The following is a 26,597-nucleotide window of genomic DNA, read 5'->3' as shown; positions in this document are numbered from 1 at the left end:
AAGCAACAGATCGCTGAGAAGCCGACTCCTGGGTGTCTCGTGCCCAGGTGGGGGTCCGCGGGGGTCCGCGGGGTATCTCGGCCGTCCCTTGGCCGTTTCGGACGGGGGGAATCTCGTTCGAACCGGGCCGCCGTCCCGGACGCGCTCCCGGGGGTCTCGTGCCCAGGTGGGGGTCCGCGGGGGTCCGCGGAGTATCTCGGCCGTCCCTGGGCCGTTTCGGACGGGGGGAATCTCGTTCGAACCAGGCCGCCGTCCCGGACGCGCTCCCGGGGGTCTCGTGCCCAGGTGGGGGTCCGCGGGGGTCCGCGGGGTATCTCGGCCGTCCCTGGGCCGTTTCGGACGGGGGGAATCTCGTTCGAACCGGGCCCCCGTCCCGGACGCGTTCCCGGGGGTCTCGTGCCCAGGTGGGGGTCCGCGGGGTATCTCGGCCGTCCCTCGGCCGTTTCGGACGGGGGAAATCTCGTTCGAACCGGGCCGCCGTCCCGGACGCGCTCCCGGTGGTCTCGTGCCCAGGTGGGGGTCCGCGGGGTATGCACACACACGCACGCGCATTTTGGACGGGGGTGGGTTCGTTGGAATCGTGTCACCCCGCTGGGGTGTTTTTGGGGGTCTCAAGGTTCGGGGACCCCTGGCGAACCCCAGGGACCCCCACATGGTAACTGTCATTTCTCAACCGTTTTCTTCTAGGGGCTATATCTCCATGGGGAAATGATATTAGAAGCCCATCTTTGGATATGTTATAGAGCTCGTCGAGATGAACAATTGTTTCTCTACGACATTTCTACGCAAACTCTATAATTAGCCAACCAGGGGTCAATTAAGGCACTTCTGGTTCTCGGATTGAGATATACATATTCTGATTCAGCGCCATTGATTTATTGGGGGTAGAAGGAGTTTTGGAGCAAAATGACAAAAAATCGAGAAAATATGTTTTTTTTTTTAACTTTCAAACAGCAATTTCACCCATTTCTAAGTCTTCTAGACATCTAACACCATTAGATTTACCTTACTTGACATAGGGGGGGAAGTGTATTTAGATTGATTTTTAGTGGCCTCCAACGCGTTCAAATCAATTACAAATCCAAAATGTGTCCGTTTGTTTTGAGCAGGACATTTTTTTCTTTGTCTCATCAAGCTGAATCCATTGAACTTGGTCCTGAGTCTCTACGACACTTCTAACTATCAAAGGTCACGCCCGTGACCCGTGTGCGGCGTCGAGCCCCTTTTAAGCTATAGTCGACAGGGAAAAAACATTTTTTCTAAAACAAAGGGTGTCTATCCATGTCTGAAGCACGGGGAATCCAATGGAATTGGTTTAAAGTCTCTACGACACTTCTAAATATTTTAAACCTTTTTTTAGACACGTTTTTTGGACCCCACAAACACAAATATATATATTTGTTTACAAAAACGACTTAGTCTGACTCACTTTTTCACGCTGGATTTAATGGAATTGGTCCCGTTGAAAAAAAATGTTTTGTTATTTGTCTAGCCTCTCTAAGGCCTCTAAGTCAAAAACCATTGGATATTAGGGGCCCATCTTTTAGTATGTTATATAGCTTGCCAGGACGAACAATCTGATATGTGTTTCTCCACACACGGTCATGTGGTTCAGAAAACTAGGGTTCCCACAAAGGTCGAAAATGGGGTCCCCGAACCTTCAGACCCCCCGCCCTCCCTCATACACACGCGTGTGTGTGCGCGCTTGCGTGTGCATACCCCGCGGACCCCCACCTGGGCAGGCCCGGCGCCAGGATGAAATGCCGGAGGGGTCAATTGAGATTTTTGAGGGGGCAATATTATTATGTTGCTAAAGCAAGCAGGCAGTGTCAGTTCTATGACTCAGCTGGTCATATGCAATATTGGAATGTTAGCACTGCCCCGCCAGGGGGGCTCCAGATTTTTTATTTTAATTTGCGATGAAAATGCTTCAATCTGGTGCACTTTGAGATAAAAATGAAGAGGCTAGATCTATAAAGAACTACACACATCATATTAGATTATTATCATCTTTACTGTGCTATTATTGCCATTTGCCAACATCACAGTAGGCTACAAAACAGGGGTGGGCAACTTTGATGATGGAGAGGGCCACTATATTTCAAACTCACTCCAGAGGGCCACAATGCATATAGTCAAGAGTAGCTGATCTACAAGCTCAAAACGTGCCGCAGTGCGATGCATTTTGAGCTTGTAGATCTGCTTTTTTGCTATTTTTTTAATTGGAATCCTGAATTATTTTCACCTATTTTTTAATTGGAATCCGGAAAAGTTATATTTTTTATTTAATTTCAAATACATTTATATGTTATGTTAACTTTATGATTATGAACTGAAATGCAAATATTGGACATAAAAAAGGCTAGTACTAGTCATTAAGCTACTAATATAGATTGAAGTAATTAAAGTGGGTCATGTTTGCATGTTTGGAATTGTAACAGCTGAAATCAATAACATATCAGTATTCTGATATGAACCTGCAGACCGCATTGCCACTTGCTCTGATCCACTGCATCAATAGCACCCCTCCCCCCCAATGGCAGACCATCATATGTCAAGGTGCCAGACTTGGATGGTTAGAGCGGCGCGATTACATACAAAGTCAATGCAAGACGAGAATTGCACGAACGGGCGAGACCTGATGCGGCACAAACGGGACGAACAGAGGTGAATATATATTCAGGTCCAATTCCTCATGGGGGCCGAGATCCCTTTTCCAATTCCTCATGGGGGCCCTGGCCCCCCGGCCCCCACAGACTCTACGTCACTAATTAGAAAAAAAAAAAAAAAAAAAAAAAAACGTTTTTTCCGCGAGATACCCCGCGGACCCCCGCGGACCCCCACCTGGGCACGAGACCCCCGGGAGCGCGTCCGGGACGGCGGCCCGGTTCGAACGAGATTCCCCCCGTCCGAAACGGCCGAGATACCCCGCGGACCTCCGCGGACCCCCACCTGGGCACGAGACCCCCGGGAGCGCGTCCGGGACGGCGGCCTGGTTCGAACGAGATTCCCCCCGTCCGAAACGGCCCAGGGACGGCCGAGATACCCCGCGGACCCGCGCGGACCCCCACCTGGGCACGAGACCCCCGGGAGCGCGTCCAGGACGGCGGCCCGGTTCGAACGAGATTCCCCCCGTTCGAAACGGCCCAGGGACGGCCGAGGGGTCCACTTCCTGGTCTGCAGCCAGACACTCTTGCTACAGACAGACCAAAGTAATCCAGAGCAAGGGATTACCCAACCAGAAAATAGGTCCCGCCCTATGGTCCCGCCCCGTTCCTCTTGATTGACAGACGGCGATGTCAAGACATTATTCGGTAAATGGAAGCCATTCTTATGAAAAGACAGCATTAAATAAAAAAAACATTAAATAAATACTAAAAATAAATAAATAAAAAGCACAATTAAATTAAAAACTCAAAAAATAAATAAATGTATTTATTTATTAAAATGCATTTTGTATTTATTTCATTGCGTTTTTTATATAAAATTGTATAATTTATTTATTTAATAGTGGATTTTATTCATTTCATTGCAATATTTATTTTTTAATTTTTGGGCCTATGGACTTGATTAAATAGCTAAAAGTGGCATCATGTAATATATATAAGTGGACATTAAAAGTCACAATGAAATAAGAAACACAATGAAATAAATAAGAAACAAAGAAATAAATAGAAACCCCAATGATATAAAAAACATTACACAATAAATAAATACATTTATTTATAAAATGTCTTTTTTATTTATTTAATTGTATTTTGTATTTATATAATTATGTTTTTAATTTATTTCATTGTGGTATTTATTTTTTAATTATTGGGCCTATGGACTTCCATAGATTTTCACCATATGTGTTGGAAAATAACCACCTTTGTTGTTATTAGTCAAGCGGACAGCATCTTTTTTTGTTTTTCTGGGGATAATGTAGGTCATATTTAAAACTATAATGGTAGCAACCCCCCAAATCCTATTCCTCTACTTACCCCTATGTGCCAGGATACTCCATGACAAATTTCAGACTTCCATGTCTATTTATGTAATTTTAGTGAATTAATATTTGCCTTTACACAATTTCGCCAGAGCCATATACCAAAAAGGGGGTTTTGAGGTAGGTGGGACATTTTGACAACGTTTTATCATAGCTCATCATTTTCAGCACATTTTTTCCAATAAGAAAACACTGATTAGAAGTATATTTCCGGGGGGTGCATGATACCCCCCTCTTCCCACTGTACTAAAATAACTTGAAGCTACTGGGAAATGTACTTCAGTTCAGCTAGCATGATGCAACTTGTAGCATGATGCAACTGGTGTTGTTCAGAGTTTACCAACCTGCAGTGTGTAGATCGATGTCAACATCAATGTCCAGCACTTTGTTTTGTTTCTCCAGCAGAGTTTCTAGTGTCTCCATCTCTCTCTGAAATAGGTTGCACATGACCTGAGCAGCCAAACTGAGGCGCTCCAACACAAACACTCTGACATCAAGCTTCACACAACAAACATCAGCACCACCACTCTGCTGCTGTTTGTCCAAAACACACAATATGTCCTCTCCCACCGACGTCATGTGTTCATGTATCTTCAGCCATACAGACTCCATTTGACACGTTTTGACCTCCATTATGAGACGTTGTTTTTAGCAACAATCCGTTTATTTCACACCACGATGAAAAACAACCACAGAGCTAAAGGCTAACAAACTCCATGCTGCCTAAACGCTGTACCTGCACAACCCTGCTTCTGGGTCAAAGTGTTTATGCATGCGCAACAAACGATCCATGCACTGTTGCCTTAATGTCTTTCGCCCCCTGGTGGTGGAGGTGTGTAACTGTCACTAAATTAAAATGATACGATGTATGATATGAATATGTAACAGGGGTTGCGTTTTGCAACTACCTTCAAATTCCACTATAGTAGGGCCGTGCAGAGAGCACTGAGGGAGCAGGGGCTCAAACACCAGAAAAGGGCACATGTGTGTGTGCTCGTAGCGCCCGCCGATTTTTGGGGTCTTTTTGTGGGGTCCGTCCCTTATGCCATTTCATGTCATTGGACAGTAAAATAAGCAATACGTTATCATTAGTCTGAAACTAAAACTGACTGATGGCAGCCAGCACATTTAAAGTATAATTATAAATAATAATTATAAATAATAATTATGATAGTGGAATTATCATTAGGCCTACTTGTCAAATGTTCGTCTTGAAGGGCCAATGGCCCTAATTGGCTCCCCACATAAGCCCTTGTTGGCCCCCACATAAGCCTTATTGGCCCCCCGGGGCCCCCCATTGGCCGCCCACATGCCCTTATGTGGACAGAAAAAAATAAAAATAAATTTGTTTTTTTGTTTTTTATTTGGAAGGGGCACTTTGAGGCAAAAGGGCAGTGGCTCAAGCCCCCCTAGCCTGAGGTGTAAAAACAGAGTGAGGGGCGCTCTTATCATCGTACATCATCATGAATCATCTTATAGCCTGCTACTGGCCAATCATTCAGAATGCCTGTTGCCACAAATTTACATCATATTTGGCGGACATTTCACCTAATTTCTCCTTTCATTGTCAATGGCAAATATTGAGATGTGTGGGGTCAAAAGCTGTATATAGGAGGCCCTCAAAAAATCACACCTGTGTGAAGTGAGGGGCGCTCTTATTTGTACATCATCATACATCATCTCATTCCGGCTAATCAGAATGTACGTCCTCACTTTCGTCTTCAATGTTTGTGTTTACGCAATGTTTGTGTTTCCACAAACACTCAAAACTAGTCATTCATTTTCAATGGCATTTAATGTTTGTGCTGGGACAGTTTGTGTTTACACACAACCTCACAGATGGACATACCGTAGGACGGGCTAGCGCCCCTCTAAAATACAAAAATAAAGATACAAGTTGCTCAGGACGTCAGCTAGAGTGAGCAACCTGACATTCTCCATATTTGGACTTAATCTTTGACACAAAACTCTTTATATGGGCAGATATCGACTTCCTTCTTTACACTTCACCTCGGACTCAAACACTCAAAGCTTTGAGTGTTTGAGTCCGACGTCACGCTGACACCGTTATGGTGCGGGAGCGACACGGTATAAGAATGTCAAGCGGAGTCACAGAGCTGGACAATGTGGGAGCAGCGAGCTTGAAGCAGCAACAGAGACAGACATTCTTTAAGAGCTCTAAGCAGCAACAGACATTGTTTAAGAGCTCTAAGCAGCAACAGAGACAGACATTTTTTAAGAGCTCTAAGCAGCAACAGAGACAGACATTTTTTAAGAGCTCTAAGCAGCAACAGAGACAGTCATCCTTTAAATGACCATATAATCTTCATATAATAGGTCCTCACTAATAATCATCTACTCGGTCTGTGTCTCATAGGAGGGCTGTGGGCAGTTCAGAAACCGTCTTCCAGTGACATCATCGATGGCGAATACAAGCTAATAGAAAATGCAGGCTTTCTAGTCCTGAAAAGTTGCAATGCAAAAATGGAAGCCATCGTTCTCATGATAATGAAAATCTAAACATTTTTGTAAAAATCTTGTTTAAAAAAAAATCTGCCTAATGATGATGTCACTGGAGGACGGTTTCTAAACTGCCCACAGCCCTCCTATGAGACACAGACTGAGTAGAAATAAATTGTGCCATTTTATCATGATTATTAGTTAGGACCTATTATATGAAGATAGGTTGAAAAGTGGTGAAGTGGTCCTTTAAGAGCTTGAAGCAGCAACAGAGACAGACATCCTTTAAGGGGCGATTCACACTATGGTCCCGGGTGCGCACTCGAGACCACTTGGCAGATGTTGTGGTAGTGTGAATGATGCGTACGGTTCCCGGGAGCGGATCGCCCAACCGTCCCCGGGACCGCATGGGGGGTGGGTCTCTGGACCGTTGAAGTGTATTCAGATACGGATCAAGATATGGGTCCATTTGGTTTCATCTTATGCACTCAATAATTATATTGTTGTTAAACAACTGCATTACTTAATTTACAAGAAGTCTACACAATTAGAGAATGTAGAAGAATTGTTATTTTGATCAATGTGTGCCCGTTGTCTCTTATTGCTGAAAAAACAACATATTCTAAGTCTTGGGTCTGAGAGGCTAAATGTCATCAAATGGTGGTCCATATGGCTCAAATGCAGAATAAATAATGGGCCCTGATGTAAAAAGTGTTGAAAACCACTGATCTAAAGGATAAGCCTCTTGAGATGCATCATCTCGTTTTAGAGGGGGTCCTCGGGCATTTGTCCATAACGTTGACATTAATGTTGTAGTTCTTGCGATCCACTTATTTGAGACATAAAGCATCACAGAGCTCTACTACTATAACTACTGGGACATTCCTGTTCATGAGATCTGCAGTGCTCCTGGTCTCCAGAAGTCACTGGCTTTCACTCACTGCAGGTGACTGTGCTTGTTCAGATTGCTCCTTTGTCCAGATTGCTCCTTTAGGGGGAGATGATTTTGGCTTATTTGGGCACCATCTTCCTGCCTACATGTAGGCTAGTAGGATGCTAAGCTACTTGGCTGCCAGTCTGTCGTTTGTAAGTTTGCTTGACAGTGACGCTGGTGTCATGTGGCGCGGTAGTTTCCGTTCTTTTTGCATGTGCACAAATGGTCCCCCCACCCATGTTTCCTTTTTTATTTTCTTTAACTGTATGATGATTTCCTGTTTTTCATAGAAGTGTATATTTGTACATCTTTAAATGTTCTGATAAATTGAAAATGGACCCACCGAATCCCTTGTACCAAATCAGCAGATCCAAAACGACAGGTTGGTAGCTGGGGTGATGGAGGGTGAGCAGCAACAGTTTAAGCAGACAGCAGTGCAGCAGCAGTATCAGTGTGCAGCAGCAAGCAAGCAGGATGAACAGTGCAAATTAGTTCCAGTTTAAATAGCCGGTATGAAACTGGAATGAGTGTGTGATTGCATGGATGAAGTGAATCATGTGAATGAGAACGTGACGCTGAGGCAGCCCAATTTATGGCTGGCAGCAACTGCACTGAGTTTCCTGACTGAACTTGCTGTATGTGACAAGCGCGATGTGTAACTGACATCAGTGTAAAGAAGGAAAGTCAGAGTCTGCAGCGATCTGGTTGGTCAGTAAGTTAAGACTCTTTCTCACTAAGGGCAGACTCTCGGGCCCAGATGACATCATTGATGAACTTAGTTTGTATTTAACAGGTTTACTGCCACCTGCTGGACGCAAAGCCAACCTCAGACTGCTGAGGGCTCTGTAGGTGAGTCAATTTAGGAAGAAATATCCCTTAACCTCCAAAAAATCGATACAAAAGGTTTTTCAATGGATTATGGTAGTATTGGGCATGCTAAATAACATACTAAAAGTCTACCAAAATCTACTCTCCAGAAAGCCATCATTTTCAAGATTGCGTCCCAGACAGAGTTTAAAATGGCCATATCTAAAATGGGAAAACATTTGCAAAGTATTTTTCAACTTATTCTAGTACCTCTGGACATGCTTAAGAACATACTACAAATTTATGAAAATATACCTTTGGGAAAGGCGTCATTTCCAAGATGGCATTAAAAATGGCAGGCTTATAAAGCTTATAAACGGCTATACTGTATATCTCATTTGAAAAAATATATACAAAGGGTTTTTCACTTGATTCTTGTACCTGTAGACATGCTTATGAACATACAAAAGATTTAGGAAAATACACCTTCCGGAAGGCTTCATTTTCAAGATGCCTTTCAAAATGGAAGCCGGCACCGCTATACTGTATATCTCAATATAAAAAATTGATACAAAAGATTTTTCACTTGATTCTGGTAGTATTGGCCATGCTAAATAAGATACTAAAAGTCTACCAAAATCTACCTTCAGGAAAGGCTTCATTTTCAAGATGACGTCCAACATGGCAGCCGTGGCAGCCAGCCAAGCTTAAATTGGCTATACTGTATATCTCAATAGAATATAGTTATATGAATGATTTGTCACTTGATTCTGGTACATGTGGACATGCTTATGAACATAACAAAAATCTAGGAAAATATACCTTTGGGAAAGGCTTAATTTTCAAGATGGTGTCCAACATGGCGTCCGGGAGCTTTAAAATGGCTATATCTCAATCCATCTTGAAAATGAAGCCTTTCCTGAAGGTAGATTTTGGTAGACTTTTAGTATGTTATTTACAGTAGCATGGCCAATACTACCAGAATTAAGTGAAAAATCCTTTGTATCAATTTTTTCTATTAAGATATACAGTATAGCGGTGCCGGCTTCCATTTTGAACGCCATCTTGAAAATGAAGCCATCTGTTCCCAATGAGGCAGCCTGCTCATATCTCACCTTTGGAGGAGAGCTGGCTTGCAGAGCATGGCTTAAAACTTAGGCTGATCGGCTGTGGGGCCAATAGGGCTATACTGTAGGCTACTGTATATTGATCACAACATGAACGCCAGACATGCATGCCTCGGTAACTCCAAATGTCCCGTGAATCATTTAATATTTCATGACGACATATCATATCATCACAAGAACTCATCAGTGGACTTACCATCTGACAAAGAAATTATAGCTGTGTTGTGTGTCCAGATTTGATCCATTTCCCCAGTCATTCCGACATACGACAGTGATATGATATTAATCAAATAATAATCATAAGCTCTGATGAAATATATCAAGACCCGGCCCACAACAGCCCTGCAATCAGGCTCAGCCCTGTTGGCACAACAGGTTGTGTGTCGGTCTGGCGAGTGGGAGACTGGGGTTCAATCCCCGCTACCTGCAAAACACTACATCTGCAAAGGGGAATGAGTGAGCAATTGTTCAATATAAATGGCTTTTATAATATTCTTGCCAAGTTGTATTAGCCTTTAGTCTTGAGGTCAAACTTAAATCAATTAACTTCTTTCTCATTATACGTGAAAAAAGGATATCCTACAGATTGCTACTTTATTAACAAGTGGATCCATCGTATAGGGGCTTGCTTGCCAAAATAAGCTGATCTACAAGTGTAACGCGGTGCACAACAGACACGCTGTTATCTTGTAGATCTGTCCATTTGAAACATGTTAGTAACGTGTTCCGATAGCGACCATAAACATCATCACGTTAGATTAAACGGGCGTGTATGTTCTACGCGAGGCAGAACCTACAAGGTGGAAACGCTTGGTAAAGAGGGAGTCCGCTGACTGTCAGGTTCATGAGCTATACCTTTTTTATATTCGAATTTTCACTTGAGTGCTAAAGTGCCACCCTTTGGCCAATGGTTGTGGGCCTCACCGTTTAAAGTAGCATAGCCCTCTACCATATTGCCAAGTTTTGCAAAAAACGACTGCACAGTTAAGCCAGAACTGCAAGTTTTGGCAGCCTCAGCCGATCTGCGTTGCTGTACGAACAATAAGGGATCTTTCCCCATCGGACTTGACCCCAAATAATTATAACAATAATAATAACAAATAATAATAATGGATGTAATTAAAATAATAATAATAATAATAATAATAATATTAATACCTTGAGTATAGGTAGTACAGGTTAAAGAAAAAAATAAAATAAAAATGAGAAACTGTAGCAGTTGTAGGCAGTTTGCAGAATATGAAAGAACCTTCATTCCAACAGACGCAAACTAGTTATTTATTTAGTCAACCAATGTTAGTACTTTTAACATTGGTTCAATATTTATAAAACACAGACACATTTAACCACTTTCACTTTCCAAATCCTGAAAAAAAAGAAAACAGAAAGAAACAAAATACTGAAGAAACAAATCTAATGTGCAGGAAAATGTGTTAACATAGCATCACACTTGGTTTATGAATCTACACGCTGACAATGAACATGCTAGTATGTGTGGGATACAACCACAACAAATGTGACAAATCTCTGCCAATGCCAAACCTTCTGTTGCCATTGAATTGTTTTGAGTTTCCAAACGTATAAAGGTATAACGTCTGAAACATCCAACGGTATAATTAAACAGTGTTACCATAGAGAAATAATCTACCAAAGACAAAAACTTTCTCTGCCATGTTTATATAGGTTTTACATACAAAAAGATAACAAGAAACTAAATTGTGGTGGTCTTTAAATTCAGATGGTGACAAATAATAACAATAAACTAAAAATAATTGGGCCAAACAAATTAGAAGAAAAAAAGGGTTTTTCTTATTTCTAATGATTTGTCCGGACCAACATTTTTTGTCATTGTCATGATTTGTCACAATCTGAGTTGGCATTTTCCGATGCTTAAAAGGTCTTTAAATAAATATGTGTTGATATGTCTATGGGGAAATGAATCGGAACTTCTCTTCTGGTGCCGTCTTCGTTCTGAAAGGGGCGGGACTTTGACAATATATTGTCAGATTATGTGATTCCACTGCTTTAGTATCTATCATCTGTCATTGTCATCCTGGAATAGAATGAATGATGTTATATCATGTGTCAACTCAAATGGGTTCATGGGGAAATGTGCATTTATTACTATTACAACTAACCACTTCTTCCCTGTATGATTCCTCCTCATTATCCTCAGATGTGCATTTTGACCCAAGCATTTGGCACCAACTGCAACTAAAGGGTTTCCTCCCTGTATGAGTCCTCATGTGTCTATGGGCTTTGCCCTTTCATGAGTCCTCGTGTCTTTTTAGATGATCACTCGTAGCAAAGCCTTTACCACACACGTTACAAGTAAAGGGCTTTTCCCCTGTATGAGTCCTCATGTGTGTTTTTAGATGACCACTCATAGCAAAGGCTTTACCACACACGTTACAAGTAAAGGGCTTTTCACCTGTATGAGTCTTCATGTGTGTTTTTAGATAACCACTCATAGCAAAGGCTTTACCACACATGTTACAAGTAAAGGGCTTTTCCCCTGTATGAGTCCTCATGTGTGTTTTTAGATCACCACCCTGAGCAAAGCCTTTACCACACACATTACAAGTAAAGGGCTTTTCCCCTGTATGAGTCCTCATGTGTAATTTTAGATTACCGATGTGAAGACAGCCTTTACCACACACGTTACAAGTAAAGGGCTTTTCCCCTGTATGAGTCATCATGTGTGTTTTTAGATGACCACTCATAGCAAAGCCTTTGCCACACACTTTACAAGTAAATGGTTTTTCCCCTGTATGAGTCCTCATGTGTGTTTTTAGATCACCACTATGAATAAAGCCTTTACCACAAACTGTACAAGTGAAGGGCTTTTCCCCTGTATGAATCATTGAGTGCTTAGTCAGATTTGCCTTACGATTAAAACATTTGCCACAGTCTGTACAACTAAAGCGTTTCTTCCCTGTGTGGCTCCTCATGGAGTGAATATGTTTTGATGATTTTAAGTCCTTGGACAGCTTGCTGCTCAAAGACAATCTTTGTCCTTCCACATGTTGTGTCTTGTGTGACTTCAGTGTGTTTAAAGTTGACTGACCTTCACTGGGCTCCTGCCACTCATCACTGTCTTCAGTGTCAGATACAGAACAGTGTGAAGAGAGGAGCTGGTTGTCACTAGTTGGTTGTGATGTTCCACAGTCCTCTACATCAGCTTGTGTTTTCATGTGTTCGGTTGAGGTTCCGGCTACAGGCTCTGTCTCTCTGTTTTCATCATCATGATCATCTTCACTTTTCACTGCTAGTAATGTCAATGTTGACCCATCAGCCTCCATTGGTCTTTGAAGTAGCTCCTCTTTAGTCTGTGGTGGTTGAGGTTCCTCCTGGACCAGACTGGAGCTCCTCTCCGGTTGTTTAGTGAAAACCTCCTCTTTACACACAGGGAGGTGCGGGACGGCTAGAACAAAGACACAAAGAGAGAAAAACATTTAATGTTTGCATTTTTGGAGGAACATCATCTTCTCCATTTCTAATCAAAGACAGTTTTCAGGGCTTGACATTACATTTTTGAGCCACTTCTCATTTGGACAAGAACATTTACTTACTTGTCCAAGTAAAGATTTTAGAAGACATATTTTGTTTGTATTGATTATAATGTTGCATTTAAATAGTTACAAATAAGTAATACGTGTTCAACAGAAGGTTATGACAAAATTACACTACAAGAAAAAAAGAAAAGACAACTGAAACAATTGACACAAACTCAAACTGGTTGTTGGAAGTTTCAACAAACATGTTCCAATAATACAATCATTTTTTAGTGTGTCATACATATAGTGTGTAGTGGTGACTCCAGGTCTCAATCTTGAATTGATGCATGATTTGTATAAATTCAATAATATCAAAAAATTACAATTTATAAAAAAAAAAATATATATACCATTTTTACTAGGACTCCCACCCGTGGGTCCTGGGACCCACTGCAGACCTAACAACATCACTGTGGTACATTCTGTTTCCTAGACATGCTCTCTACCCATTCAGCTATGGCTGTCCCCCTCTAAGGCAGGGGTTTTTGGCCGGGGACCCCCGGAATTGCTTTGGCAATGTCTCGGGACCCCCGCCCGCCCCCTCCCGACCTCCAATATAAATTGACTGCTACAATAACCTTAATAATAGAGACAATACACCATAAATAAATACTGAAACCAGATATAATCATTAGGGAGGTGTATGCATGCACTATGTGTACCATGTAAACTCTTCATTTCCATTTCCCAGCCATTCAGTTGCAAAAAAAGATTATTATTATTTTTTTAATAATTTGGGGACCCCCCAAAATAATTTGGCGACCCTCCGAGGGGTCCCGGCCCACAGGTTGAGAACCCCTGCTCTAAGGAAGGACAATATAATTCACTAGAACCAGGGATGGGTGTTTTCTGTGTATCTACAATGGTTAAAATGGAGTTTGAAGTTACAATGGGCTTGTCTGATAAAAATAAATATAGTAGACGATAACAATACCCACAATTATTTTGAAAGTGAAATATCCCTTTATGTAAGTAAGTAAACAAAACAGCACATACCTATACGGTACAACTTTACTACAGGTTGCATCTTTGCATCAAACAGTCCACGTCTCTGGTCCACCTCTGGCTGTTCCTCTGACAACGTTGAATGTCTTTTGGAGGCCATCTCTCTAGATACTGTAGACCTCTCCCTGTGGTTCTCTGTGGAAATCACCAGTAAAAACAAGGATTTACTGAACAACTGAACAACCAGGAGTAGTCTGGTGACCACCGGATAGACGGGTGAAAGCCGGAATGTAGACGGCACCCGGGAGCAGTATGGGTTGGCGCCCCAGCCTGTGTCTTCCGTGAGGAGGAAGCCCAACACACCCACGGTGAGGCCTTTAGGAGGGCCATTCAAGCTGCAAGCGGAGTCTGCAGCACCACCGTTGCCCAGGTTGAGCCTGCAGCACCACCGTTGCCCAGGTGGAGCCTGCAGAACCATTGTGGCTCAAGAATCCACCACTCCTGAATGAAGTGTCTGGTGCTGATTGATGATTAGAACCTTCCTGGACAGATCACTTAACCCTTTGAGTGGACCAGTACCATGTCTCGTGCTTAAAGTCTCACGCACAAATATCTTAATAGCTAAACATGATTATGGGTTCAAACTTGTTGTTCTATACTTATGTAGTGGCACAAGCGGAAACATGCTGTGTGTCTGTGTCTTTTAGGGGACCATGAGTTACCAAACTATATTTGTATCCTTACAGTTTCTGTCTTGTTAAAATAATACTAATAAAAACATCATTGTGTTTTACCTGAGAGAGTATTGCACCACATCTTCCTACGTAGTAATGTCAAAGTTGACTCACCAGTCTCCTCTTCCTGTTCCTCATTAATCTGTGGAGGTTGTGGTTCCTCCAGGACCAGACTGGATCTCCTCTCCTGTTGTTCCTCTTTAATCTGTGGAGGGTGTGGTTCCTCCAGGACCAGACTGGATCTCCTCTCCTCATATTCAGATGAAACCTCTTTACACACAGACAGGACGAGGGGAGAGACGGTAGCATCAGCAGAGCAACTCAAAGTGCTTTTGTCAACTCAAAGATTATTCTCCTATTCGTTTTGTCAGGATCGTTTAAAAAATTAGTGTCTCGAGTCTCTTCACAATGCCTCGCAGAGCAACGTGTTGAGTAGAGCCCAAAATCGGTCTCAACGATGTATCCGTCATTGTTGGCGCCGATGCCCGACATCGGACATTATTTCACCGATGTGGCCAAAAGTTTTTTTAATCATCATTAATGTAATCTACCCCCAACCACCCCTTTTCCCCCTCACTGTATATTTCCCTTTTTACCTCCTTGATGATGAATTCCTGTTGTGTTCTTTGGAAAAATAGAAGTGTATATTTGTACATCTCTAAATGTTTTGATGAATTGAACAAGATGGACCCTCTGGTAAACAAGTGTAATGCTTTTATTGGGTCGTCCACTCACAGTTAACAGTTTTTGTAGTTGTTTTTGAGTTGTTACCTGAGAGAGTATTGCACCACATCTTCCTACGTAGTAATGTCAAAGTTGACTCACCAGTCTCCTCTTCCTGTTCCTCTTTAATCTGTGGATGTTGTTGTTCCTCCTGGGCCAGAATGGATCTCCTCTCCTCATATTCAGATGAAACCTCTTTACACACAGACAGAAGGAGGAGAGAGAAGGTAGTGTGGTAACTTCACATCAAGAAAGGCACAAACTCAGTCTTTATGTCTTTGACGCTTTATATCAGATTTGCAGATCAAACAATACAGAAACCATGTGGGATTCAATATGGCTACTTTTCTCCATCACCCTAGGCAACCTGGAAGTGAACCCATTTAACATGACCATAGGAACCTGGCAAACTGCCAACAGCACCATCTCCTGTCCTGATATAGTATAGGCTATAGGAAAACCATGGCATGATCATTATAGCAAGACCATACACTATACAGTATATAACACTTCTCCCCCCTTAGATTTCAACCTCAAACTGCAAAAAGACAAAAATATTTTTATTTTCCTTTGCTTCACCCATCTACAAGTGCATACATAATATTTACACACCCCCATCATATACAAGTGCATCTTTTCTTTTCTTTTTCTTTTTTTCACCCCACAATATTCAAAAATAAACACTTAAAGAACCAGTCTGTCGGGAGGTTTACGAGCACGCTGTGATTTGCGCACTACAGGTGTTCTCACAGTCACTGGTGTAGGTGGTTTTGGAGGGACTGGTGATGGGGGCAATAGAGGGGCCTGTGCATATGTGGAAGAATTGTCATTTTGTTCAGGGGGCATAGGCACCTCTGCCAGTGTCTCTCTCTCCGGTACAGGCATGTTTCCGCCTGCTCCCTCAATAGGGTAACTCACCAACGGCAACTGTGTGACTGTCTCTGTGTTTGGACCTGCATCATAACGCAGGCGCACATGATCTTGATGTCTGCGGAACTCCCGTCCGTCCCTCAGCTTGACAACATGTGAGACTGGACCACTCTGCCTATGGATGACCCCAGGCAGCCATTTCTGGTTGTTGTTATGGCTAAAGTCCTTCACATAGACATTGTCACCTGGTTTCAACTGTCTCTCTCGGGCATGTTGATCATGTCCTTCCTTCATTTTCCCCTGTTTTCTCTCCACCTTTGCCTTCAGGTCTGGACGCAGCAGGTCCAGTTTTGACTTGGGCCGACGCCCCATCAACATCTCTGCTGGTGTGCGTCCAGTTGTTGTCTGTGGAGTGAGGCGGTAATTAAACAGGAAACGTGACAGCCTGGTGCTAATGGAGTCTCCTGTCAACCGCTTCAGGCCCGCCTTCACTGTCTGAACAGCTTTCTCTGCCAAACCATTTGAAGCAGGATGGAAAGGAGCCGTCCGGATGTGACGAATGCCATTCTGCTGCATGAAATCATTGAACAGCTCACTGGTGAACGTCGGGCCATTATCGCTCACCAGAGAATCAGGCAAACCATGAACTGCAAACACTTGCCTGAGTTTGTCTATGGTGACGGGGGCTGTGATGTTGCTCATGATGTGGGCCTCTATCCACTTGGAATGGGCATCTACCATTATAAAGAACATCTGCCCCATAAACCGGCCTGCAAAGTCCACATGTAGCCTAGACCATGGCCGGTCTGGCCACTCCCATGGGTGCAGCGGTGCTGGTGGTGACATGTTCTGGTTGATCTGGCATTGTGTGCATGATTTCACCTTGTACTCCAGCTCCAGATCCATTTTCAGCCACCAGACGTAGGACCTTGCAAAGCTTTTCATCCGAGACACACCTGGATGAGTCTCGTGTATCTCCTCCACAATCCGTGGACGAGCCGGGGGTGGCACGACCACTCTCCCCCCCACAGAATGCATCCATCTTGCAAACTCAGTTCTGTCTTGCGTTTTGCATAGGGTTTGAGAGCCTCACTCTCCACCTCACTGGGCCAACCCTGCAACAAGAACGTCTTAACTTGAGATAGGACTGGATCTCTATCTGTCCACTGTCTGATCTGGGCTGCCTTCACAGGTGTCTCTGCCACTCTCTGCAAGGAAAACACAGTCTCGGGTGGCACATACGAACTAGCAGGTGTATCAAGTAAAGGAAGTCTACTCAGTGCATCAGCATTTGAATTATCTTTACCTGCTCTGTACACAATAGTGTACTGGTAAGCGGACAAGGTGAGGGCCCAATGCTGTATTCTCACTGAGGCAAGCGGTGGGATGCATTTAGTCTCGCTGAACAGGCTCATCAGGGGTTTATGGTCTGTATAGATGGTAAATGGACGGCCATACAGGTACTGATGAAACCGTTTCACAGCGAACACAATAGCCAGCCCCTCCTTGTCCAACTGTGAGTACCCTCTCTCGGCCGCGGTCAGGGTGCGGGAAGCGAAACCAATAGGCTTCTCAGATCCATCCCCCATTATATGGGAGAGGACGGCCCGCACGCCATAGGGCGAGGCATCACAGGAAAGCGTGATTTCCTTGGCTGGGTCATAGTGAACGAGTAACCTTGTTGAGTGGAGAAGCGCTTTCACTTCTCTAAACGCTCTCTCCTGTGTTTCACCCCACTGCCACTTTGTGTCATTATGCAGCAGCTTGTACAGTGGGGCCAGGACTGTTGAGAGGTCCGGTAAGAACTTTCCATAGTAATTAACTAGACCTAGAAACGATCTGAGTTTGGGTACAGACTTGGGACTTGGCGCCTCTTTAATGGCTCGCACTTTGTCCTCCAAGGGCCAGAGCCCCTCTGCTGTGACCTTGTGACCTAGGTAGGTCACACTGGGTGCCATGAACACACACTTGCGACGTTTCAACCGCAGGCCGGCGTCCTGCATCCTTTTCAGCACCTGCTCTAGGTTGGCCAAATGCTTGTGCTCCGTGGCCCCCGTGATCAAGAGGTCATCAAGAAACACGGCCACATGCGGAATGCCCTGCAGCAAAGTGTCCATGGTTCTTTGGAAAATGGCAGGGCTGGACGCCACTCCAAACACTAGGCGGTTGTACTTGAATAACCCCTTGTGTGTGTTGATTGTGACAAACTCTTTTGACTCCTCGTCCAGCAGCAACTGTTGATAGGCATGGCTCATGTCCAGTTTCGTGAAGAGCTGGATACTCCTCCAGCGTAGAGCACTGATTCACTGTCAGCTTGTAGTCCCCACATATCCTTGCCTTTAATACTGGAACAATAGGAGCCGCCCACCTGGAAAACTGAACAAGCTCGATGACGCCCAGTTTCTGCAGACGGTTCAGTTCCTCCTCCACAATACCTTTCATAGCAAAAGGTACTGGCCTGGGCTTAAAAAAAACGTGGCTTGGCATCAGTGTCCATATGTAGCTTCACTGCCACGCCCTTCAGTGTGCCCAGCTCGTCCTTGAACACATCACTGTAGCGCTGCAGAATGTCCTCCATTGAGTGTGTGCGGGCATATTTAATTTCATGCCAATTTAGGCGGAGTTTGCGAAGCCAATCACGGCCCAACAGACTAGGCCCGCTCCCTGTGGCTATCACCAGCCTGGCTGTAGTTCTCTGACCTTCAGCTGCAATGTCCATATATATGACCCCCAAGTGAGGTATGGGCTGTCCCGTGTAAGTCCTGAGCTTGAGCTTTGATGGCCTGATAGGAGGCAGACTCGGCCCCCATGACGCCCTGTAGGTCTCCTCACTTATGACTGAGGCCGTAGCTCCTGAATCAATTTCAAACTTAATGCCCCGCCCATTAACAGTGACAGTAGCATAATACGGCTAAGGTGGTTCCTCATCTGTTTCCACGCCATACATATTATATGAACACGTGGCCTCCCCATCCTCCTCTTCTAGGTGGTGTGTGGGTGCCCGGCCCTGGGACTGCTGAGGTTTCCTCCCCCCAGGCTTAACTCTCCCCTTAGAGCCCCTGCACCGTTTCGCCAAGTGGCCCCTCTTATTGCATGCATGACAGACAGCATCTTTAAACTTAGTCATTAGCATAGTGTGGACCCCCACACCTAAAACACTCCACCCGCCTTGCTGACTTACCAGTCTCTTTCCTGACTTGGTACACTGCCCCTGCCTGTGATCCATTTCCTTTTTGGATATCCTTCACATCATTGGCAGCCATTTCCATGCCCTGGGAAATGTCAAAGGCTTTTTGAAAAGTCAATGGTGGCGTTTCCCCCAGCAGGCGGCGCTGAATGGCGTTATCACTAATGCCGCATACTAATCTGTCACGGAGCATGTCATCTAGCACTGCTCCAAAATCACAATGTTCAGATAGCTGCCGTAGCTCGGCTACAAAGGTAGACACTGACTGGCCTTGCCTTCTGAAATGGCTGTGGAATTTAAACCGTTGCACAATCACAGAGGGCTTTGGGTTGTGGTGGTTTGCCACGAGCCGGACAATATCATCATAGGAAATATCTCCTGGTTTCCGTGGAGTGGCCAAGTTCCTTATCAACTTATAAGTCTTCGCCCCACACACACTCAGGAGAATGGAGCGCTTTTTAGCCTCCTCAGTAATGTCATTTGCAGAGAAAAAGTGTCCCAACCTTTCCTCATACTCCGTCCAGTCCTCGTTTCCTTCCACAAACTCACTAATAGCTCCGAACATTGCCATCTGAACACGCTGCTCGCCGGCCACTGCCACGTTCTGTCCCACGTCTCCGTTCTGCTCGTCCTCTGCCGAGTCACTGCTATAGCGGGGCAGATAGCGGAAATAATCGTTCACTTGCGGATACAAGCACCAAAATTGGCACACATACTCCTTAGGGGTTGCTCTTTTGAGAAAACCACTGTGCCAAAATTTTTTTCAAGATGGCGGCCAATTTTCAAGATGGCTGCCATTGAATATACAGTAATATTGCATTTCGCAATAAAATCCCATAGACTTGTCCTATTTGAATGATCTTGGTGTCAAATCATACATTTCTCACTATGTAGATTCCAAATTTGGACCCATGGACTTACTCACTGGCTTCCTTGTACCATATATCAGTCCCGTAACCCTAATATTCTGCTAAATAAGAGGTTTGTGTTATGTCTGACTCCGGTAAAATGGATGGCAGTTTATATCTTAGTATAATTAGATGTTTAGTATATGTGTGTGTGTGTGTGTGTGTGTGTGGGGGGGGGGGTGTAATGTAGTAGCTCAACAGAGTGGATGTCAACACAGCCACTGGTGGCACCGTTGCTGTGAAACTCAGCATGGGGTTCAGTATCTATGAGCAGGGCCTGGCTGGAAAGTTCTTGAGCTTAGCCCAGATGCCCTGGTAAATATAGTAATCATTTCATTTTTCATTTCATCAACTGACTCGGCTAAAATGCATGGTACATGGCGCCGTGGGATCACTCTTTGTCTAGTCTCTACCTTTGACCTGTTCGACTTGGGTAACCCTGCCAGGAGTACAAGACTCCTGCCGACATAGCTCTAGGGGTCATGGAGACACACAAACTGCCTCACCACGATAAGGTGATGATCCCGTCGAGGCAGGAGGTATTATTATTATTATTATTATTTATTTATTTATTTTTCACAAGTAGGCGCAGTAGGCCTATTCCCTTTTTTCACTTACTGTCTTGCTGCTTGGATGAGTAGGCCTTGCAAGCCTCCGAACATTATGACAAACTTGTCCTCAGCATAGCTTTCAGGCCAGTGCCACTGGACCTGCTTGGCTACTGCATATATTGGCTGGTCAGCAGCAATCACTGGCACCTGGCCGGGGTTCAGTAATGTCACTATGTCCTTGATCTTGTCCATCACATGCTTGACTGTAGCAACCGAGTGGGCCTGATCTCGCAGCAGAGGCAAAAGTGATGTGATGCTGACCTCAAATGGCTTTCCTCTCTTCTGTGAAGCATGGTGGGCTGACCAAGTCACATCCACCGGCCCATCTGTCAAAATGACTTTATCCAGCCAGACTGGTGTCTGGGAGAGTCACACTGCTCTGGGGAGGAGAGGGTTTCTTCTTGGTGAAGAAGGCCGGCCGGACATTGGTGAAAGAGTCTGGAAGTTCTGGAACTGTCTTCACTTTCTCTTCTCTGAACTTCAGCTGTCCACGCTCTTCACCTTTGTCTTCTTTGGTTGGGTGCTGGAAAACAGAGATGCTGGTTCCATGGAAAGAAGTAGTCGCTGCCGTTGCAGTGGGGTTGTGGTCTATGTTGTCCATGGCTGATGTGGTGAACAGCCCTTTTCGCAGAACTGGTGGGCAGACCACCCCATCCTCCACGTACTTACTGACTGTTGCATCTCCCAGCTGTGCAGATATATCTAGCACCCTGTCGTATGAAATGCTGATGCCATGCTCGTTAAGCATTTCCACCAACTTTCGCTTTCTGGTCTTTGCGTAGACGGCCATCCCCATGTAAACAGGGAATGGGGTCTCTCTATTTTTGGAGTGTCTGTGAATTGCAGCTCCTTCTTTGTACTTCGCGTAGCAGTTGTACTGAAGCAGCTGAGCAATTGCTTGATCGGTCTTTGATGCGCCAAACCTCAGCTGAGATTCAATGTCTGCTCCGTGTTCAAGCATGGCCACAAACTGAAAAAGAGTGTGTGGAATGGCTTCCTCGATGCACCCCTTATGGAAGGTTCCATCAAATGTGGACTTGTGTTCCAACATATGTCTTCGCATGATGTTAGCTGCTTTGCTAAGGATAATAGCTTCACTATAATAGTCAGAGGCTACTGACAAGGCAAAGCCTACATCTTTCTGGAAAGCCAGAAGAACATCCCTTCCCTGCTTGTGAGCCTCCAACTCAGGTATTTCTGACAGCAGTTTTTCCTTTAGTCTTGTGGAGTTGACAGCAGGTGCATCAGCGCCCAGCTGTTCCAAGCGCTGGGCGTACAGGTGAACTATGTCTGCAAGTCGGAAGACTGACGGACCCTTACTAGATTTAGTGGTCTCCACTAGATATGTGACTAGCTCTGAGAATGCCTGTGGGTGGGCAACCTCTTCGGTTGCATGTTCTTTTTCCAGTCTCTTGGTGGCTCTGAGGTGCGACCTCTCTCTATTGTACAGGTTTGCCAAGCATGCAGGATGGTATTGGAGATCCTTTGAAACAACATCTCCACCGATGAGTCTTGCAAGAAGTTTTCCGTCATTTAAAGTCCGGGCACATTCATTAACTCTCTTATTGTGATTCATCGTCATAGCTTCTCTTTTTTGTTTAGAGGATGTGATTTCTTTTTCACATAGGAAACATGTGATTTTGCTTTTAATGCTGGTTCTACTCAGCTTGGTCTGGCTGAGCACTGGCTGAGCACTCTCTGCTTTTCGTTTTGTGGTTCTCACTCTCTCCAGTTTTGTGTTGTTGAACATAGCACGACAACTTTGGTGATATTGCGCCTTGTACCTCCTCAGAGTTTCTTCAATGCCACCACCTTCATCAAGTCTGTCTGGATCCAGTTTAACAGGCATCTCATGCATTGCGTGAAAGAGGGGAATATTATTTGAAATCATATTGTAGCCATCATGCTGTTGTGATTGTTGTGCATGTGGTGATGAGAGCTCTTTACTATTCTCTTGGCAAAGGCAACACTTGCTCCAGTCAGTCTTGAATTTAGGCGGTCCTGGATGTATATTTGCCATCTTGGTGAATGGTAATCAATGTATCACAGTATGATAATTATGTGTATTTACTTCAGTGACTCAAGGCCGAGGGGCTATCCTTTTACCGCCTTCATGCACAATAAGGTATGGGATACAACTAGCGGAAACATGCCGTGTGTCTGTGTCTTTTAGGGGACCATGAGTTACCAAACTATATTTTTATCCTTAAAGTTTCTGAATAACCCTTTAGTCTTGTTAGAATAATACTAATAAAAACATCATTGTGTTTTGCCTGAGAGAGTATTGCACCAAATCTTCCTACGTAGTAATGTCAAAGTTGACTCACCAGTCTCCTCTTCCTGTTCTTCTTTAATCTGTGGAGGTTGTGGTTCCTCCAGGACCAGACTGGATCTCCTCTCCTGTTGTTCCTCTTTAATCTGTGGAGGGTGTGGTTCCTCCAGGACCAGACCTCCTCTCCTCTCCTCATATTCAGATGAAACCTCTTTACACACAGACAGGAGGAGGGGAGAGACGGTAGCATAAGCAGAGCAACTCAAAGTGCTTTTGTCAACTAGATTATTCTCCTATTCGTTTTGTCAGGATCGTTTAAAAAATGAGTGTCTCGAGTCTCTTCACAATGCCTCGCAGAGCAAGGTGTTGAGTAGAGCCCGACATCGGTCTCAACGATGTATCCGTCATTGTTGGCGCCGATGCCCGACATCGGACATTATTTCACCGATGTGGCCAAAACATTTTTTTTAATCATCATGAATGTAATCTACCCCCAACCACCCCTTTTCACCCTCACTGTATATTTCCCTTTTTACCTCCTTTATGATGAATTCCTGTTGTGTTCTTTGGAAAAATAGAAGTGTATATTTGTACATCTCTAAATGTTTTGATGAATTGAACAAGATGGACCCTCTGGTAAACAAGTGTAATGCTTTTATTGGGTCGTCCACTCATAGTTAACAGTTTTTGTATTGAGTTGTGCTTGAAATGTACTGTAATTCTGCAAACTGTTTTTGAGTGGTGCAAACCACTTCAACAACTGGCTTTGTTAGTTTACGTGTCCACGTGTTTGTTAGTACCAAAGAAATCACAACCGTGTGAACTGAGTGGTGTAAGGTCTTATATAGCCTGATCAGCTGTGGTCACTGACGTAATGTCTCATTCCGGCCAATCACAATGCACCATGCTCATTTTTTGGTACGAACAGACACGTAAACTAACAAAGCTGAAATCACACCCGGGTGAACTGGGTGACCATAGCAACCATGCTCATTTTTTGGTATGAACAGACACGTAAACTAACAAAGCCAGTTGTAGGAGTGGTTTACACCACTCAACTAACAAAGCCAGTTGTAGGAGTGGTTTACGCCACTCAAAAATGAGCATGGTTGTTATGGTCACTAAGTTCACACGGGTGTGATTTCATTATGTCAGGCATTACGTCAGACCACAGCTGATCAGTCTATATAAGACCTTGCACCACTCAGTTCACACGGGTGTGATTTTTTAAAAGCCACTGCGTGTGCCGTCCCTGTGACTCTGACCATTTATGTGACTCTCACCATTTATGCCAAATATCTTAATAGCTAAACATGATTATGGGTTCAAACTTGTTGTGCTATACTTATGTAGCGGCACAAGCGGAAACAACATGCTGTGTGTCTGTCTGTCTTTTAGGGGACCATGAGTTACCAAACTATATTTTTTATCGTTACAGTTGCTGGATAACCCTTTAGTCTTGTTAGAATAATACTAATAAAAACATCATTGTGTTTTACCTGAGAGAGTATTGCACCACATCTTCCTACGTACTAATGTCAAAGTTGACTCACCAGTCTCCTCTTCCTGTTCCTCTTTAATCTGTGGATGTTGTTGTTCCTCCTGGGCCAGAATGGATCTCCTCTCCTCATATTCAGATGAAACCTCTTTACACACAGACAGAAGGAGGAGAGAGAAGGTAGCATCAGCAGAGGAACTCAAAGTGCTTTTGTCAACTCAAAGATGACATTTATTCTCCTATTTGTATTGTCAGGATAACCATGGTTTAAACAATAAGTGTCTTGAATCTCTTCACAACGCCTGGCAGAGCAAGAGCAGAGTAGAGCCTGACATCGGTCTCACCGATGTATCCGTAATTTTTGGCACCGATGCCCGACATCGGACATTATTTCACTGATGTGGCCGAAGTTTTTTTTATCATCATTAATGTAACCTACACTTGTCTTTTAGAATGTAATACGCCGTTATTAAACGCGCTCTTTTGGTTTGATATAAATTTCTTGCAGCTGCAGAGAATGAATTTAAAAGGCACTGTGCGCACCGTGCCTGTGACTCTGGAGCCTAGGCTGCAGCAGAAAACCCTGCCCTGCGAGTGACTGTCATACATGGAAGTCCAGCTGTCATTACGGACCCCTCGCCCTGAGAAAATGTTGTCCGTGTGCAGCCCGGGAAAATATATGAGAGATGTTTGAAAAGATCAGATATTTGAATAAACAAGCGTTTTCTGCCTGAACTTTTACATGGATGTGAAACTAGAGGACAATATCTCACTCCACGTCTTTGGAATTATTTATTGGGTGAGTACAAACGGAGCGCAGAGCACATTTATGCAACCCATGTCTCCTTGCTCACTGGGAGCGGAGGCATCCGATCTTTGGCTGTTCATACAGGAATATATGTAATTTATGTATGTTCACAGACATTCTAGGGCTAGTATAACTACTGGTAAATGTAGTTCAGTTCAGCTAGCTTAATGCTACTTGTAGCTAAGCTGGTGTTGTTCAGAGTCTACTAACCTGCAGTGTGTAGATCGATGTCCATATCAAAATCAATGTCCAGCCGTTTGTTTTGTGTCTCCAGCAGAGTTTCTAGTGTCTCCATCTCTCTCTGGAAGAGGTTGACCATGAACTCTCCCACCGCGCTGAGGCGCTCCAACACAAACACTCTGACGCTAAGCTCCACACTACAAACATCAGCAGCGCCACGCTGCTGTTTGTCCACAACAAACAATATCTCCTCTCCCACCGACGCTAGCTGTTCATTTATCTTCAGCCGTACAGACTCCATTTGACGCTTTTCACCTCCTTTAGGAGACATTTCCACCAAGCTTTCTGTTCCTACTGTAATATAGAATGTGTAATAAAGGCAGAAATATCAACAATTCCGAGGCACGACAACATGTTTGTTCAACAACATTACCGTGGAAAACAACTGGCGTGGCCACGGGCAGTTTTCTTGCAAATCTAAGCTAGCAAATATAAGACTTCCGGGGGACGATCTCTTCAAAATAAGAGTACCCTCTAGAGTATTGAAAAAAAGATTAATTTGCACATTAAAACTATAAATTAAGCATTTAAACGATGCTATAGGACACACATTATGTTTCTGTGTAAAAATAAGTAATAATTAATGTTTCTGTGTAAAGATAAGTAATTAAAAAGTTATCTAAATGGATAAATGCTATTCACTGGAGTGCATGGACTTTATAAAGTGGACACTGGACAAAAATCCCTGCTATGTATCGACTAGTGTGACATATGCACATGTCCGGGGAGACCTCCTCTACAACACCACACTGTCCGCTAAGCAGCAGAGGTGTAAAACAAAAATTGGCACGCCATACAGCGAGGTGAAAGGTCAAAAACCATCCCATTTCCAGACTAAAGTGAACTAAAGTGGACACTGGACAAAAATCCCTGCTATGTATCGACTAGTGTGACATATGCACATGTCCGGGGAGACCTCCTCTACAAC

General features: G+C 44.0%; 1 protein-coding gene across 1 annotated transcript; it reads right to left on the bottom strand.

The window, feature by feature from the left end:
• Positions 1 to 6,087: 6,087 nt before the first annotated feature.
• Positions 6,088 to 25,954, bottom strand: LOC306918932 (uncharacterized protein; the record flags this gene model as incomplete). Its single annotated transcript, XM_079531769.1, has 7 exons — positions 25,640 to 25,954; positions 24,677 to 24,769; positions 23,179 to 23,334; positions 15,378 to 15,470; positions 14,667 to 14,822; positions 13,870 to 14,013; positions 6,088 to 6,128 (listed from the first exon to the last, which is right to left on the bottom strand). Exons 1-7 carry the CDS (start codon positions 25,938 to 25,940, stop codon positions 6,088 to 6,090), a joined length of 984 nt encoding a protein of 327 aa, XP_079387895.1. The 5' UTR covers positions 25,941 to 25,954.
• Between the last annotated feature and the right edge of the window lie 643 nt (positions 25,955 to 26,597).

Source organism: Electrona antarctica, assembly GCF_951216825.1.
Source record: "Electrona antarctica genome assembly, contig: scaffold_85, whole genome shotgun sequence".
Classification (NCBI taxonomy): domain Eukaryota; kingdom Metazoa; phylum Chordata; class Actinopteri; order Myctophiformes; family Myctophidae; genus Electrona; species Electrona antarctica.
This window is presented reverse-complemented; position numbering and strand designations above follow the sequence as displayed.